Source organism: Streptopelia decaocto (genome assembly GCF_964273445.1).
Source record: "Streptopelia decaocto genome assembly, chromosome: 4".
Taxonomy (NCBI): domain Eukaryota; kingdom Metazoa; phylum Chordata; class Aves; order Columbiformes; family Columbidae; genus Streptopelia; species Streptopelia decaocto.
Window position 1 is genome coordinate 5,454,741 of NC_138658.1, and position 15,845 is coordinate 5,470,585.

General features: G+C 39.4%; 1 protein-coding gene across 8 annotated transcripts in view; it reads right to left on the minus strand.

Annotated features, from left to right (window-relative positions):
• The window catches only part of SLC39A8 (solute carrier family 39 member 8), a 66,029-nt gene extending 59,630 nt beyond the window's left edge, over positions 1 to 6,399 (minus strand). For 5 of the 8 annotated variants that reach the window (XR_014184002.1, XR_014184003.1, XR_014184004.1 and 2 more), the window contains exon 1: positions 5,990 to 6,399. Coding sequence is in view for 1 of the 8 variants with exons in the window: in XM_082052100.1 (XP_081908226.1) it covers positions 5,990 to 6,175 (186 nt within the window). In the remaining 7 variants the exon portion in view is untranslated. The remainder of the gene's footprint in view (positions 1 to 5,989) is intronic. The other 3 variants (XR_014184007.1, XR_014184008.1, XM_082052100.1) reach the window with 2 other exon arrangements.
• Between the last annotated feature and the right edge of the window lie 9,446 nt (positions 6,400 to 15,845).

The window sequence follows — 15,845 nt, forward strand, 5'->3', positions numbered from 1 at the left end:
ATACAAAGTTTGAGTCTTAAGACAAAAAAAAACAAAAGTCAAATGTTTTCTTCCATATGAGACAACAAGTTAGAGCCTAACTCTCCCTGCAGCAAATATCAGTGTGGTTGCAAAAGCAGAGCACTGGAAGCCTTAGCGAAATAAAATGAATGGTCACTCCCTGCTCTTTTCAGTTTTGATAGCCTTCAGGTTCCACAGCACTTCTCCAATAATTCAAGATTACTATTTATAAAGCAAATTCCTTCTACAGACAAGCCAAAGCAACTGCAAGTCATTTACTTCAACAGAGCTGCTTCCACTTCAGTTAATAAGTATTTTTCTAACACTGTCCCAAAAGGTGAAAGGCATGCACACGCACTGTGAATGTGACTATTTCTGATCTAGCTTGAAGGAAGAGAACATGCAGGCAATTCAAGTAACTTCAGCTCAATTACATCCAGGATGTTTCTGCCCTTCTTCTTTAATGACCCAGTCTAGTAGAGCATTCAAGAACATCCTTGAACTTACAAGTCTAAATTTTGTTAAGGCCATGAGACACTGAAGACTCAAATATATACAAGCAATGTGCACATACTTTCACCTTTCAATGTCCATGCTAATGTCCAAGTATCACATATAAAATAAACATAGTTAGATAACAGAAAACGTGTTCTGTTTTAAAGCATGTTGCTCTGTTTAACACCAGCAGAAATAGTGCATAGAGACATCGTCACTGAAGATAGTGCCTCTAACAACTCAAAACATGAACCTCTGCAACTTTCTAAACTGGTTGTATGACTAATCATTTTGCCATTAACTCTGCATTATGGAAAAATACATGGCTAAATACATGGCTAAAATATTCAATGTGAAACAAAGAAAGGATATTTGTAGTCTATAGAAATAGTTTCTATACGGTGCTTCTTGTATTAGTGGCTGATAAAGCCATTTCCGGAAGTTTGCAGTGAAAAGTCCTTAGCAAAACAAGCTAGTAGGAGCTGAGAATTCCTAACCTAACTATCTCTAAGAGAAATTATTCTGAATTATCTCGTTCCCAGAGATACAGAATGGATTGCTAGTATTTTAATATGCTAATATGTAAGTATTAATATTAGCTCAGAAAAATCCAAACCATGTTGTATGTAGAAAAAGAGATTATGGAGAAAAAATAAACCAGACACAGCATGAATTTGTAAACTTGAGACTTGTAACTTTGGCTACACACAAACAACTAAGCAAGAAATACCAGCGGACAAGAGCTCTTTTATGTGAGGGTGAGAATCAGCATTTTATTTAATTCCTATTATTATTTTGATTAGGGACAAACCCAGAAGATAATGATTCGTATAAATGATTCATTGTTACAAGTCACTTCATCCTCTCAGTAAACTCCTACATACATCCAAGAACTAAAAAGCAAAGTAGCATGAGTTCACTGGCAGAATTAATGGATTAATTAAAAGATTAAATCTATTAGAACCCTTGGACTGGAGCAACTCATGTTTGGACACTGCAAAACTCTGCATTTATCTTTGGAGGATAAATACATTAAGACAGCCACACTGCTGTAAAAACATAAGCTATTTATTTTGTAAGACTGACAGATGATCTCAGAAGAAAACAAATTCAGCCTCATGAACAGGGGCCTAAGAATGATGTCCTGGCTCAGCAAGTCTCCTGCCAAGTCTGTCCCCTGCTATCCAGTAAGCCTTGTCAGAACACCGAGGTGAGGGAACTGGTTGTAATGGGACTGTCACCCAGTACTTAACAAACAATCACAAAGAAGATACAACATAACTGATTGTATTAAAAAATAATTTAATAAATGCTTTCATCAGAATTAGGGAGGCCTTAAATCCCTAGAATTTACACAACTATAAAGCATTCAGACTTAAAAAATTAAACCATCGACTGTGTCATTCAAACAGATGTTCACTTTTCTCCTAGTAAGGCTCTCCCAAAAATGACTGGCCAGTCTGGGATTTTTTTTTTTTTTTATGGGAAATGAAATAAAGTGATGCCAAACTATCTAGAATCTCTTTATACCAGTATCTTTATAAATGAAAAGTGGATGCCAGCTCACCACATCTTTTGAAGGAAAGGACTGGATAATTGCTCAGACAAAAATAATGTACAGACCTCTACCTGGAAAATTAAAAAAATATACTACAGTACCAACCATCTTGTAAACGCTTCAGTCACTTTTCTTATCTCCTGCCATGTTCTTATCTTTGCTCTGCCTTTGTTTTATCCGTAGCATTCCACATGTGAAGTACTAAGATACCCCACAGCAACCTGGACTGCGGTTTCTAGATGTTGCCAGATTAAATACTGGCCTGGCCCCCACCAGAGCTGCGCTGTGGGTCACACAGCCCAGAAAGAATGCCTTGAATATCCATCTGATCAGCATGTTTTTCTGAGCCTTAGCCTGGATAAGGCGAAATAGAGACATATGACTATGTCTTCCTCAACATACTTGTAACAAATTGAAGCATCCAATGCTGATGTGGTGACACCTTTTTGTCACTCAGCACTGGTAAGACCTGGATGCTAGGAGACGGCCAGGCCTTCAATAAGCAACGCTCCATGGGAGTCAAACCTGATGAAGCTGCTCGAATGCACTTGACACACTGACATGCTCAAGGCAGCTTGTTCATGCTGAGAGCTGAAAACTGCCCATGAATGCTGAAACTCGCTGACAATATTGTAGAAATAAGAAATTGAAAGGGTAGAACAAATAAGCCTCTTTCAGGCCATTGCCCCTTCTTTCAAAAGGCGTAAGATGTAATTAGTGAAACACTACCATACCAAAACCAAAATCAAAGCAGATACTAACCTGGTTCTAGTCTATCCAAAGCACCAAAGTAATTGTTTTTATGACTCATCTTGATGTGAAAACTACTTATATCTGATCATGAATATAAAAAAAAAAATAACTTCATGTTGTCCACAGGTCTTGTTTAAAAATGAAAATGCATTACATTACGACACAGTATTCTGGCATAACATACGGATTGGCATAAATATAGATTTAGAAGAGTCCAAGAAGAAAACTGAGGCATGATTTTAGCACCTACTGATTACAGCAAAGCACAAACAAAAAGTGATGTTAACAAGCTTTCTTTCCAAAGCCCATTTTTCTTCTATGTATTTTTGACCAAAACTTTTGAGCATGTAATTTAATCCTCCAGCACACAGGTTATCGCTATCATACTATGATGAACTCAATGGCAGAAGCTCCAGTCTGGTTTCACATTTTTTTATCTTGCTAATAATGTAAGATACAGAGTAAACATGCATTCACCTACTGAAATTGCTAATTTCATCCCAATTAGTAGGATTAAAATATGGTGGAATTCAACAGTAAAAAGAAAAAAATGCAGTGACCAGTTTTTGAGTTTGCTCAGTTACTACTTATTTCTCTGACAGGAAGTCTTAGCTTATATATTAAGGAAAGGTGATAACAGAAAAAATGAAGAGCAAAGAAAATATAAACACAAAATTATGAGAATTATAAAAGTGCATGGTGAAAGAAGAGACCAAAAGCTTAATGAAATGGAGACAGTTCAATCAAAAATTCTTTAACAGTACTCAAAAAAAAAATGTTTTCTTTTGTGTGTTTTACAGGAAAAAAAAATCAGCATCTTCATGCACAGCATAGGAAATAAGTTACCATAAATGCTTACATAAGTATGCATTCAAACATCATCATCAACGAACTAAATCTTTTTTTCTTCTCCCTTATCTTTTCAAGTCAGCCTGGTATCAATGAAAAACAGAAATCAAGCAACTGTCTTCTCCTGGTTTACACACCCAAACTCTTTCAATCTTTAAGAAAATGGATCAGCTTCTGCTGGATCTTCCTTGTGAGATTAAGAAGCTTACTAAAATTGTTATGAATGAAACACTAACACTAAACACTGATACTGGGGTAAAACTAAGAGAGACTGTTCCTTCCTGCCAGTTCTTGCAGTGCTGTATCACCTGTCCCTTACAGATCAGCTCTCCACAAAAAACTACTTCAGGCTTGGATGAGGGACTCTGATAGAGCAGGGCTGCGTAATCTTGCCTGGAAGAAAGCCTTGGGGGTCATCCCACTAGCTCTGGACACTGAAGTTAAGAACTGAAAGTCTAAGATAAACCTTTTTTCCTCCTACAGTCAGATATTTGGGCAGCCTGAATGGATTCAGCCTACCTGAGAAAGGCACAAATCACCTTCCAGAGTTATTTACTTTCATCCATAGAGAACAGGTAGAGCTAAGGCCTCGGGTGCATTCCAACATATAAAGTCAGATTAGGCCACTTTATGTCTGCTGTCATGTCCAGTAGACACTCTAAATTACCAACTTGTAAGCACGAAGAGTCACAGTATTTGAAAATGATCACATATGTTTTACTCGGTATGAGTATGCATTTGTATGCACTACCTGCCCACAGTCATTCATATACCTAACATCTATGATGGACCAAAAGCCAGGAGGTAAAATGCATTTCTTAAATGGTACTAACAGATGGAGCAACCTTAAGGCCAATTTTGAGAAAGAACACAAGTAACTCAGAAAAAAAGTATGTGCATTTCAGTATGGTATCCTAGATATTATTCAAAACAGACAAAACTAGAACAAGCCTGTAACAAAATTTCAGTTAAACTTCAAATGAATTATAAGGAACATGCATTTAAAGAAAGCGTATTACTTTTTTTTATTTCCTCTGTAGCCTATGCCAAAGTCTGTGTACGAGTGCTACGTGCTTTTGCAGAGGGAAAACCTGAAGGACTAAAGAAGCTACTCATTTCTATTCCCTTTTAAAGAAAGCTCCTTTTCATAGCCATATTCAACACTGCAAACTTGTATTTAGCGTGTGTGACTGGCAATGTTTATGTTTTTAACACACTGTGTTGAAACAGTGTTCAATTTGTGAGATTCGAAAGCAGTAAGTCTGGCAAATATTGCCATGCTTATACTGAATAGTATATTGATTTCAGTGGTATTAATTCCCAACTAAACCTCTGCTAAGGGTAAAGACACCAGAATTGCACTCTTTCTAAAGTGTACGGAACTTATCCAAATCTCCTCCACAGAACAAGAGCTACCACTCCCAATGTAAAAAAGAAGTTTCTCAAGGTCTCCAGAACTATGCCCCTTCTGTTTCTCAGGGAGCTGAACCAAACCAGAGCTTTCCTTTCATTCTCATGACTGACTTGGTGTCCCTGATTCCTGAGCATAAGGAAATCTCCACCAGCCTCAAGATTCCCCTTCAAAGAAACAAACTCAGCCTAGGACACTACAGAGGTGTGAAATTATATAGACTTTAAAAGTAGCAATGAGGTCTGAGTTTAGTATAGAGACATTAAACAGAGTAAAATATTTCCATGACAAGTGCTATTTCAATTATAGTAAATTAAACGTAATTTTAAACAACTTTTAGTATATGAATTGATGGGTGCGCACTTTGCACTCAGTTTAGATGAAAGATGTGAAAATTTCTGAAGACGTTTCTTTACACAAGCAGACTTGTCTATAATCAAGATTGTGCTATCACCTAACAATTTTCTTTTAACAAGTCCTGAAGATTTGCATATATAGCTCTTGGACAGAAACATTAGCCGATTCTCATACACTTCTCACTGTTGTCCAGATGCTATTTACACAGTAAACGCGCCAGTTTAAGAGCTGAGCAATGAGGAGGCAGAGCTGACCCCTCGGGCAGCCCCGCACCGCAGCAGTTCCCTGACGGATGGCATTTCTCCCCTGCCGCAAGCTGGTCTCCCCGGTGGGCCGGTACCTTTGCCCGAAATCCGGGCCCAGGGCCTCAGGAGACCTTTGCTCCCACACTCCCTCCCTTCCTCTCTCCCCGCTTCAACGTGGGGAAACACGACAGCGACGAAATTTAAGAAACTACGGAGCTGCCCACCCAGCTCGGTGCCCTTGTTCCTGGACGTGCGTTTCTATAGCCCAGCCCTCGCCGCGCAGCCTAAGCGGCACCCGGACAAACCCGGCTCCCGCGGTACCTGGTTGTGGTGCAGGTGGGTCAGCGGCAGCACCGCGCCCAGGGCCGGCGCAGCGCCCAGCCGTTGCAGCAGCGCGGACAGCTGCCCGGCTGACAGGCTGTGGTTGGCCCCGAAGACGCGCAGCACGTCGTCGGCGAAGGTCGCCGCGGCCGGGGCGCCCCGCAACGCCGCCCCGCGTGGGAGCATCTCCAGCCCCGCGGGACGCAGCGAGTGTCAGCAGGCACGCAGCACCACGCACCTCTCCGCACCGCTACCGCCTCTGCCCGCGCACCCGGTGCTCCGCGGGGCGGGAGCGGCTCCCGCCCGGCTCGGCCCCTCCCCGGGGGGCGTAGTGGGGAGACGGGGCGGGCAGCAGCGCGGCGGTGCCCCAGGGCTGCGGACAGGGCGGGCGCCGCTCCCCCGCCGCTGATCCCCCTTGCCCTGCGGGAGTCCCCGGCAGGGGGCCGTGCCGCTTTTTGGTCCCCGCCGCCGTGTTAGGCTGGTTACCGAGCGTCAGCCGAGCCCCGCCGGCCCGGGACTAAGGGCAGCCGCAGGGCCTCCCCGTCAGCCGGTGTCACAACAGAAGGGTCACAGGGGGCTGCTCAGAGATAGCCCTACACCCAGGCAGAGGCGAAGTCTGCAAAACCCCTAGCTGCTGCCAGCTCTGGCCCAGGGGAGAAGGGTCACAAAACCAGACACATCCATGGAGGTGCAGAGTCATTTCTGAACTGCCCCAAGTGCACGCTTTGCCCTTGCTAGCTGTCTGCCTGATCGCCTTCCCCCGTCTGCCACACAGCCCCTTCCCCCAGTGCCTGCACCCCAAAAGCAGGCCCCATATCGACCTGCCATGACCCACAAAATGGCAGATGAGATAGTCAAGGTCAAGGTCCAGACCTAGGCCAGGTATACGAACAGGTATGGCCCGCCACACACACCTCACCAGCAGTACCCCTGCAGTCAAGGCACCTGGACCTTGGAATGAGCCACTTGGCTGGCAGCCAGTTAGGTAACTCGCTTCTCTCAGGCCCAAGTCAAGACATGGATTTGTGTCTAGCCTAACATTTTAAGAAGGTTTAATGCACACACAAAAAAAGCATGTTCTTTCATGCATCCTTTTTAACAAACAGAAAGTTGTGACTGTTCATGGGTATATTCCTAGGGGCTGTCAGTTGGTTTAGATAAAAATCCTCAGGTTTCAGGACAGCAGCCATGTAGCAGCAGCTCCAGCTCAGGAGAAATTTCTACTATTGACAAGTTATTTTGTAACTGCCTGTTACAAAATTCTTACCTATCTCTGTAGTGGGAAGAGACAGCATATTTTTAAAGACGAATATTTTTATAAACAGATTCTCATTCAGACCTCTGTGGAACTGTGCTGAATTACATGAGCTGAGATACTGTCCCTGATTCCAAGTTTTCTGAAATGAGAATTTTGTACTGTGTGTGCCAGAAAGCCTGGGTAACAGCACTGGGAAGGAGTCATGGCTGAACATACTTCACAAACAGAGAAACTCATTTGGATAAATTCTTCATAAACAATTTCTCAATGCACAAAGTATAGCAGGAAAAAAGAAAAAATGCCAGCAGCATAACCTACTACCAGGAAAACAAAATAAATCTAGAGAGAGCTACAATCATATAAATTCTACTATTGGAAAACCTAAATGCTGCTCTTCTGAATTAGACCCTGAATAGCCAAGATATTTTCATGTTTCCCTCATAGTTGGCTGGTGGAAGCCAAAGCCAGCCCACACACAATTTAGTTGCAGGTTGTTCCAAATGACAGTCCCCATCTGCACTGGTTATACCACCAGCCATGGCTGAAGATTCTCCACCTTACCCACCTGTCCATTTATTTGTGCATTTTGGGTCTTTTCCAGAGAAAACAACACAAATTTCCTTTGCTGCTAGTAGAACCACAACATTCTTTAGGCAGTAGCGCTGTCAGTAGCAGAACTGGCACCACCTGTATTTTCTTCTACAGTGTCTCTATTTCTGAACACAGCTTTAGTAAACAGTCAATTATTGACGGCATTCTGAAATTCAAAGAAGTCTATACTTGAAAAGTGCCTTAGGACCACTAGATAAATGGGAAACAACTGCAAACTGGTTAAAACAGGTAAATCAAAACAGGTTGCTGGTTCCATCAGAAAGATTTGTCAGTGCTTTGTTGTGCAATGCCAAAGGGTTAATCTCAAAATATATTGAGACTTCCTTTTTATCAGTAGCAGAAATGTAAAGGATTATTTAAATTAGTGTAATTAAATAAATTCATATTTGCTTTAGTTCTTAGGCCCATATTTGCATAATGCTGAAAAGTTTAAGGAATTCCTGGATGATTCCATTAAGAATTATTCTCTCTTGACAAACCTCTGTAGAATGAAAATCCTGCTCTATTTGAGAGCCAATTTTTTTTCCTCAAGGAGTGACACATTCATATTACTCTAGTTTAAAAGAAAAATGTAGTTTCTAAACTGAGTGTTACCAAAAAAGATCCCAAGAGCTAGAAGTACTTGCTAACAATAAGAGCAGAGGTCACACACCTTTCAAACTGTACAAGTAGCACTTGAAGGACTACTCCAGATTTTGCATATATTCTTGTGATGTACAGACCCAATCAGAAAGTCTGATCTTTGTTCATATCAAGCCTGATACAGCTTTGTCAGGTACTAACAGAGCCAAATTCGCTTTCTCAAACTGAAAGAACAATCTGTTTGTACACTGTAAAATAAGTATTTCCCAACAGTACTTCATGGTCCTGACTCACTATTGTTTTGTTTCTTGCTTTTATTACACCTGTGTAATGTTACTGTCACATTTAAACCAGCACAAGATGCCAATGCACCAGATGGTGACTGGCAGTGGGCAAGACACATAATCAGCTTCTCCAATCTTCTAAAGGGCCAAATCCTCTCTGAAGTGGGTTTTCTCTTTAGAAATGCAGTGAAGCTGTAACTAATTACATCAAAGCTAGCATGAGTTGTAATCGTATGTGTTATTTACTTATGCCCAAGTCAGAAGAACCCTCTCTGTTTATTGTCATTCAAACCAATGGAAATAAACTTATTTGAAAATAGCAAACATATTATAATTCTGACATTTGGCAGGTAAAACACATCGATCCCTTGTATCAACTCTGGCACCCTTTTGCTCTCAACTCTGAGTTGGATTATCTATTTAAACAGGATTTTAAAATTATATCCTGTAACTAAACACCCTTGAATCAAACGACATAAAGCAATAGATATTTCTAGGGGACATATCTAGGTAGAGATGCGTAAAATTATTGGACTGACACCTTTTCCAACTATTTTCCATAAGTAATTCTCTTCACTGTGGTAAGCAAATTCCAAACAGTTCTATTTGTTCATTTTTAACTTGGCCAGGCAGACTTAAAGACTCACAGCCATGAGATTTTAACTTCCAGGGCCTCACAGTCCAATAAATTACAGGTTAATAGTGTGCTAAGGTAGATACTCAGTTTTCAATATAGCCACCTCAGGAATCTTGCAGTTCTAAGTTCTGTGCTCTTGCAAATACTGAAAAGGAATTCAGAGATTAGAGCTCTAGAACACAGGTAAAGGGTACTGTGAAGACTCAAAACCACAGAAGCCAGATAAAAACCATACTGTTTGGCCTAAAAAATCTTAAGATAATAAAGCCTGAATGTCATCACTGTGCAAATCTTGATTCATTTTTGAAAGGTAGGGTTCACAGAATGGCAGTAGAAATATGTCCTGATATATCATAGTAGAAAAGATTCTGAAATTACAGAATTAAAAGTAATCTTTGCCTCAAGGCGCGTTGGCCAAAATACCTCATATTGGTACAGTAAAGCATTCAAAAGGAAAAGTGGGATCTCAAGTTTTACAGAAGAGTTTGACTCTGTAATTTTAATAGTTTAATGTTGAATTACAAGTGCTAGGGGTACAGACCTCAAAATATGACAGGTATAATGGCATTGCTATGCTAAATCAATCATTACTTGCTTATTTTCTTAGGCTGCACTATCCATACCATTTGTGTATTGTTTACTATCCTGGGAAGCTTGGCTCACGCAAAAGGTTAATATTATGCAATAGATTTCACCCTGCAGGAGGTATTAGTCATTCTCCAACCCTCCAATAGCCAGTTCATTAGCTCTCCCTCTCTGAAGCTGTAAAACACCAAGTTTCTGATAAGAAATGTGATCCATTTGCTCCTTAAGACTAAATATTGTTTCAGTATTTTTAAAAACAAAATCTTTACAATAAAATAATAGTATTAAAGCCTTTACTGCTCACATTTTCAAGGACTAATATATAGAGATATTTAAGGATCTTCAACCACAATAAGAATGAGAGTTTTCATTAATGGAGAAACGCAGATGAAGTTATGCTCAGTTCATATCTGCTCGTTAGAAAACTAAGATTAATAAAATTCCACTGACACTTTAGAAATATTTGTCCCCACCTTGTTAGTGTAGGCTCAAGACAGGATCATATTTGTCGTGTCAAAGCTTCAAGTTGTTTTGAATCTGAAGTTTTGGCCTAGGACCATCTCAAGTTTTCAGCTGGTAAACAGGCTTCTAACTTAAAAAATGCAGTAGCTGTGGGCTACAGCTTCTGACGGTATGAAGTGAGCCAGTGCCTGGAGAGCTGAGCCAGCCTAGAGCAGCTGTGGGTCAGGGCTCAGAGTACCCAGGGATACGTGTGCAGGGAGACAGAAACTAATAAACTTCCTTGAAAGAGAACACTATTCACCATGAAGATTAATGTTGCTCATATGGCTTCACACTGCTCAGATAATCTTTGTCAGAAGAGTCATCTTCTGGAAAAAAAATGTATTTTTGCACCTTTGAAAAAAAAAAATAGCTCTTCTTTTTTCTGTGTTAAAAAAAAAAAAACACAAAACAAAACAAAAAACAAACATCCACACAAAAAAGGAAAAACACTACACATTCTTATGAGCTAAACTACATTTTTTAAGAAAAGGGAAGTTGAGAAGTTAAGCGCTCTTTTTCAAGGTAGCCTTACTTTGTACTGTAGCATTATAAAAAAGAATTTTTACATTTACAAATTAAAAGTGAAACATTTCAGGCTATTGTCCCCAAGTCTTGCAAACATACTTTGAAATTTAAATTTTCTATTGTTCTGAAGTTAGATCAAAACCAACCTTAAAGTCTCAAAATCATTGATGAAACAATTAATGTTTTGTAGGAACATGCCTAGTAGTGACCTCTTACCTCGTGATGACCTTTAAATCCACCAGAAGATCCCAGAGGAGGGTCAGTACACGACTGAAAGCTAGAAGCCCAGATTATATTGACATATCTGCACTGAATTGCATGTCGCTAAAGAACAAGGGTTACCACAGAATAAAGGAGAAGCAGTCATATGTCAATATTAGTGTGATTAGATAAGCAGAGTAGTGTCAGCAGGATGTCCGAGACATAACATGCTGGCGTTGTGTTTTACAGGCTGGATTCTGCAGGGATCAAGATGAACCCCGTGAGGGAGCAATGCTAAACCAGCTGCAGTTCTTTGGGTTTTTTCCTCATAATCCACTATGGTGCAAAAGTCAATGGAGTTTCTAGGGAGGGACCAGAACAGCCTTACCAGCTCCCATTACAGAAAACAATTGTTCCAGACACTTGTAGATCAGTGGCCTTCAATACATCAGTCCCTTTGTTTATTGGAAATACAGCTGCTAAACATGCTTGAATAAGCAAATCATTTCTGAAAACACAAAAACTCAACTCTGAGTTTGCAAATCGTGTCAGTATGCTTAGCACATCTCCAAAATAGGTGCAGTACAGGCCCCTCAGATTGGTAAATGTGCTTAATTTTTTCAACAACTACTAATATCAGAGAGGGAAGAAAAGGCACTGTAACATAGAAGGCATCTAACTTCAGTAGAGAAATACAGATGCAGGTAACACCTTCCTGTTTTGGGATGCAGTGGGTTATCACACAGAATCAGGCCCTTCAGTCATTTCTCTTGTACCTGCCTGCTTAACACTGAAATTTTTAAAGTTCCAATTAACAAACAGAACTCCAAACCTGCATGCATTCTTCAGTAAGTACTGTTGCCATGCCAAGTTTAAATTCAGGATATACTTAAAACTGTGGTGCTTCAATCTATTAAAATAATATTCTTCAAATGACAAAGTTTTTAAATTTGGGCCATGGGTCTCAGTCAAATATCAGTTCAGTTATTTAAGTGAGAATACTTGAACACAAAAAGCATCTCAGTTTTAGCTCTTTCCTGGATGTATTTTGGCATCTAACTGCAGTTATCTGCAAGTAACAGTGTGTTAACAATTTCAAAAATAGTTTGTATTATTCTGTTGCAAGACTAGCAGCATTATCACAGTGCAGTAGCAGAGTTACATGCAGTTTGTGACAGCTTTTGAACTCTTTGTGCTTTCACAAACTTGTTAGAAGTATTGGTAGCCTAGATTAACATTCAAGCTCTGTCTGGCATGAGAACTGCTTTTGTTTTGTTGAAAAGTATTGGAAAATATGTTTTCTAAAGCTCTCGCAACTCATAATTATGCTGTAGAATACAGCCACAAGATGCCTTTGAAGTTAGATTAAACTAAACAGGATTGAATAGTTATTGATAATCAAAATATTCAGGTACATCAGACAGGACTTTCTAAAATTAAAGAGAAAAGGGTATGAACGCTTACATATAGGTATAACATTAGGTATGAGATTGCCAGCTGGCAACCTAACCAAGTTTGGATTTAATACATGCTGAGATGAAGCTTCTAATACCATACATAGAAGTAGCACATTAGATCAAAGGCAATTCCAATTTCATCTTGAGCTTATTTAAATCTGAATCATTACAGGTATGAATTATTATTGACTTAGTTCATGCAACAGCGGAATCCATTTCCATGCTTAGTTCACTAAATCTGAGTGCGTTTAAACACAAACAGGAGAGGTATTTGGGATATTCTACCACTAAATAATTTATAGAAAAATCTTCACATATATGGCATGTAGAATAAGGATATCCATAGGCTATGCACAGCACTTGAAACCTAGTGTCCAAAGTATACAGTCAAGAAAGAAAAAAATAAGATTCTATTCAGTGTTATTGTAAAAAGAATTTGCTTTTTTTAAAAAAAAAGTTATCTTAAGATTCTGAAAGCTATTAGTAACTTATACTTCAAGAATTTTTACAATGCTCGGCCCTTGAAGGAAAATATATACAATTCAGTGAAACTGAGAGCTCTTACTTTTTCCAATGTTCTGTACATTTTTTACAAAAGACATGGCTACATCCGACTTCAGGGATATAACTGAGCTGATGCTCGTGTGATAAAAACAAGTGGAGTGGAATAAAACGTGCCAAAGGGTAACGATGACACTAGAACTTCCTTCAGCAATTAGAGCAGAAGCACCGAACAAATACCTGTTTCAGTTACATGTGTAAATCAATAAATTGATCTAGAGATCACTCAAATTTATGGGATAAAAAGCCCCTCTGTGAGAGTTCCTCATATGCAGAAGGAAATGATACTTCTGCTAGCAAGTACCTGTTCATTAATGTTCATTCACTGCTTTCTCCTTCATTTCCCAACAAGTTTTCTAGTTAAGCAAAATATTTCAGTGTTCACCCTTCTCAAAGTGCCCTGTTTCCCAAGATATGTCATTCTATTGAACAAAGTATGAGCAGATATACAAAATTCATATATTACCTTGGAATCATCACTTAGCACTAGAGGAAAGCTGCATTTATGCATAGCTGCGTTTTAGTATTACGTGACTGATTTGTCTGCAACAGCCTTTGGCAATATGAAGTGTAAGTTTGAACCTTCTCTTGCTGGTACTCTAAGTGCCAAAATGTTAATGTAACAGTTATTTCTGACATGCAAGTTATTTAATGTATATCTATCTAGATGGTGGTGGTGATTTTCAGGTCTAAATGCTTGCTGTTTATGTAAGAATTTCTAATGCCATTTGTAACCTCACCATGGATGTTATACTATGTGTCTATGTGTTTGGAGTTGGTTGTTTGTGTTTTTTGTTGGTTTTGTTTGTTTGCTTTTGTAGGGGAAGGGGAGGAAAACCATGTGTAAGTGACAGCAGATTCTTTTCATATTCAACTATTTTTGCTTTAAAATATTGCACTCTCTGTAAGGCTTAATGCTATTAAGCCTAGCTTACTGAGGCAGGAGTACTGCCAGCTCTGCTGAGTAGTCTTTATACACAATGTGTACAGAAGGCAGAGCCTGAAGTCATGAATGTACCAGAGCATTGATTTTAAAGGAGTCAGGAATTTACAGCACCAGAAAAGGTTCAAAAAAAGTTTCTGGAAGCCGTATATGAACTTACCATCAGGTCAGAATACTAAAAAAAACCTCCATGGAGGTATTGCCTTTGTTTACCACAACTCAGATATGGAAATCACAGAATCACAGAATGGTTGGGGTTGGAAGGGAGATCATTTAGTGCAACCCACCTGCTAAAACAGAGCCAGAGCAGATTGCATAGGAATGTGGCCAGGCAGGTTTTGAATGTCTCCAGAGAAGAAGACTCCACAGTGAGTGACTCAAAAACAAACAAACAAAACAAAACCAAAAACCAGGACAACCTTCCAAAGTATTTACTATCAGTTGTGGAATAGAAAGTGTTAAAATGGCTAAAGGATAACACAGTACAAACATTTGGCAGAGAATGCTTCCTAAACAAGTTACAGATTAAAAAAAAAAAAAAAGGCTCAGGCATTTGCATCTGTGGGCCTCATAAAAAATGCACAAAAGAAATCAGACAACTAGTTCAACACCATTAACTTAAGGAAGCTGGCTGCAGATAATTTTACAGCTCAATTCACACATTGGTTTCTTATCATCCTACCTCAAAATGCTGTACAGGATTTATAGTCCATTAACACTTTTAAAGGTCTTTGAAGAATAAATATATTAAGTTAAGCCCTTTGAATCTACTTGTGTTCTTCTGGTATAAATCAGAGTAGAATCTCTTTGGCCAAGCAAAACAAAGAATGAGTTAGAATCAGAATTTGCAAGGCAAAAATTAAGAGAGTCTAGCAGTCTCTATTTGCTTGGCCTACAAAAGGTGTTCTCTCAAGCAAGCACAGCAGGGAGAAAAGAAACGTAAGAGTTCATTCAGTTCAGCTTGTTCCCTGTTTTTGTGAGCTTGTGAGGCAAAGGTGTGGACACAGCATGTTTCCAAGGTCTAGGCTGCAGAAGCAGACAATAAATTGCTATAGATGAGGAAATGGCCTCCTGGACAAATATCCACCTGTATAGATTTCGAACTATACCAACATGAACAGATTATTAAATTGTTCAAAAATAATTCTTATTTTTAGCACACAAATACAGGAATAACTGAGAAACTTCGTAAGCAAATGTTAATAACTGTGAGAGAAGCGTTAAAATGTAATAATAAATAAAACAAAACACAAACACACCACACAAACGGCCTTAAGCAACTACCCTAGAAATGGTTCATTTTGGGGGTGGGTATAGGCCACCACATGATAGAAGAGCACAGCACAACCAGTGAGAAAGTTTCATAGGTAAACAATTATCAGTCTACTGCTCCACACCAGAGAGGTGTTGAGATTCCTAACATAGTTGCTGGCAGTTAATTATGATTCTTTATGAAAGAAAGATTCACCATGTAATCCCTGTAAGTAAGCACAGTTTCACTCCTCGCTGAAGGGCAACCAAAGCAATAGTTGAATAGCAACAGGAACCTTAAGTGTAACCTTCATCTGAAAAATCTCCTGTACATTGAGCTTAGTGAGCAAAAATCTCATGAACATTTTGTTTAATGAGCTCATCTTCCCAAAACCTGGAGGTGAAGGAAATACTACATTACTTTTTACAGACTAGGAAACTTACAAATAGTGAAGT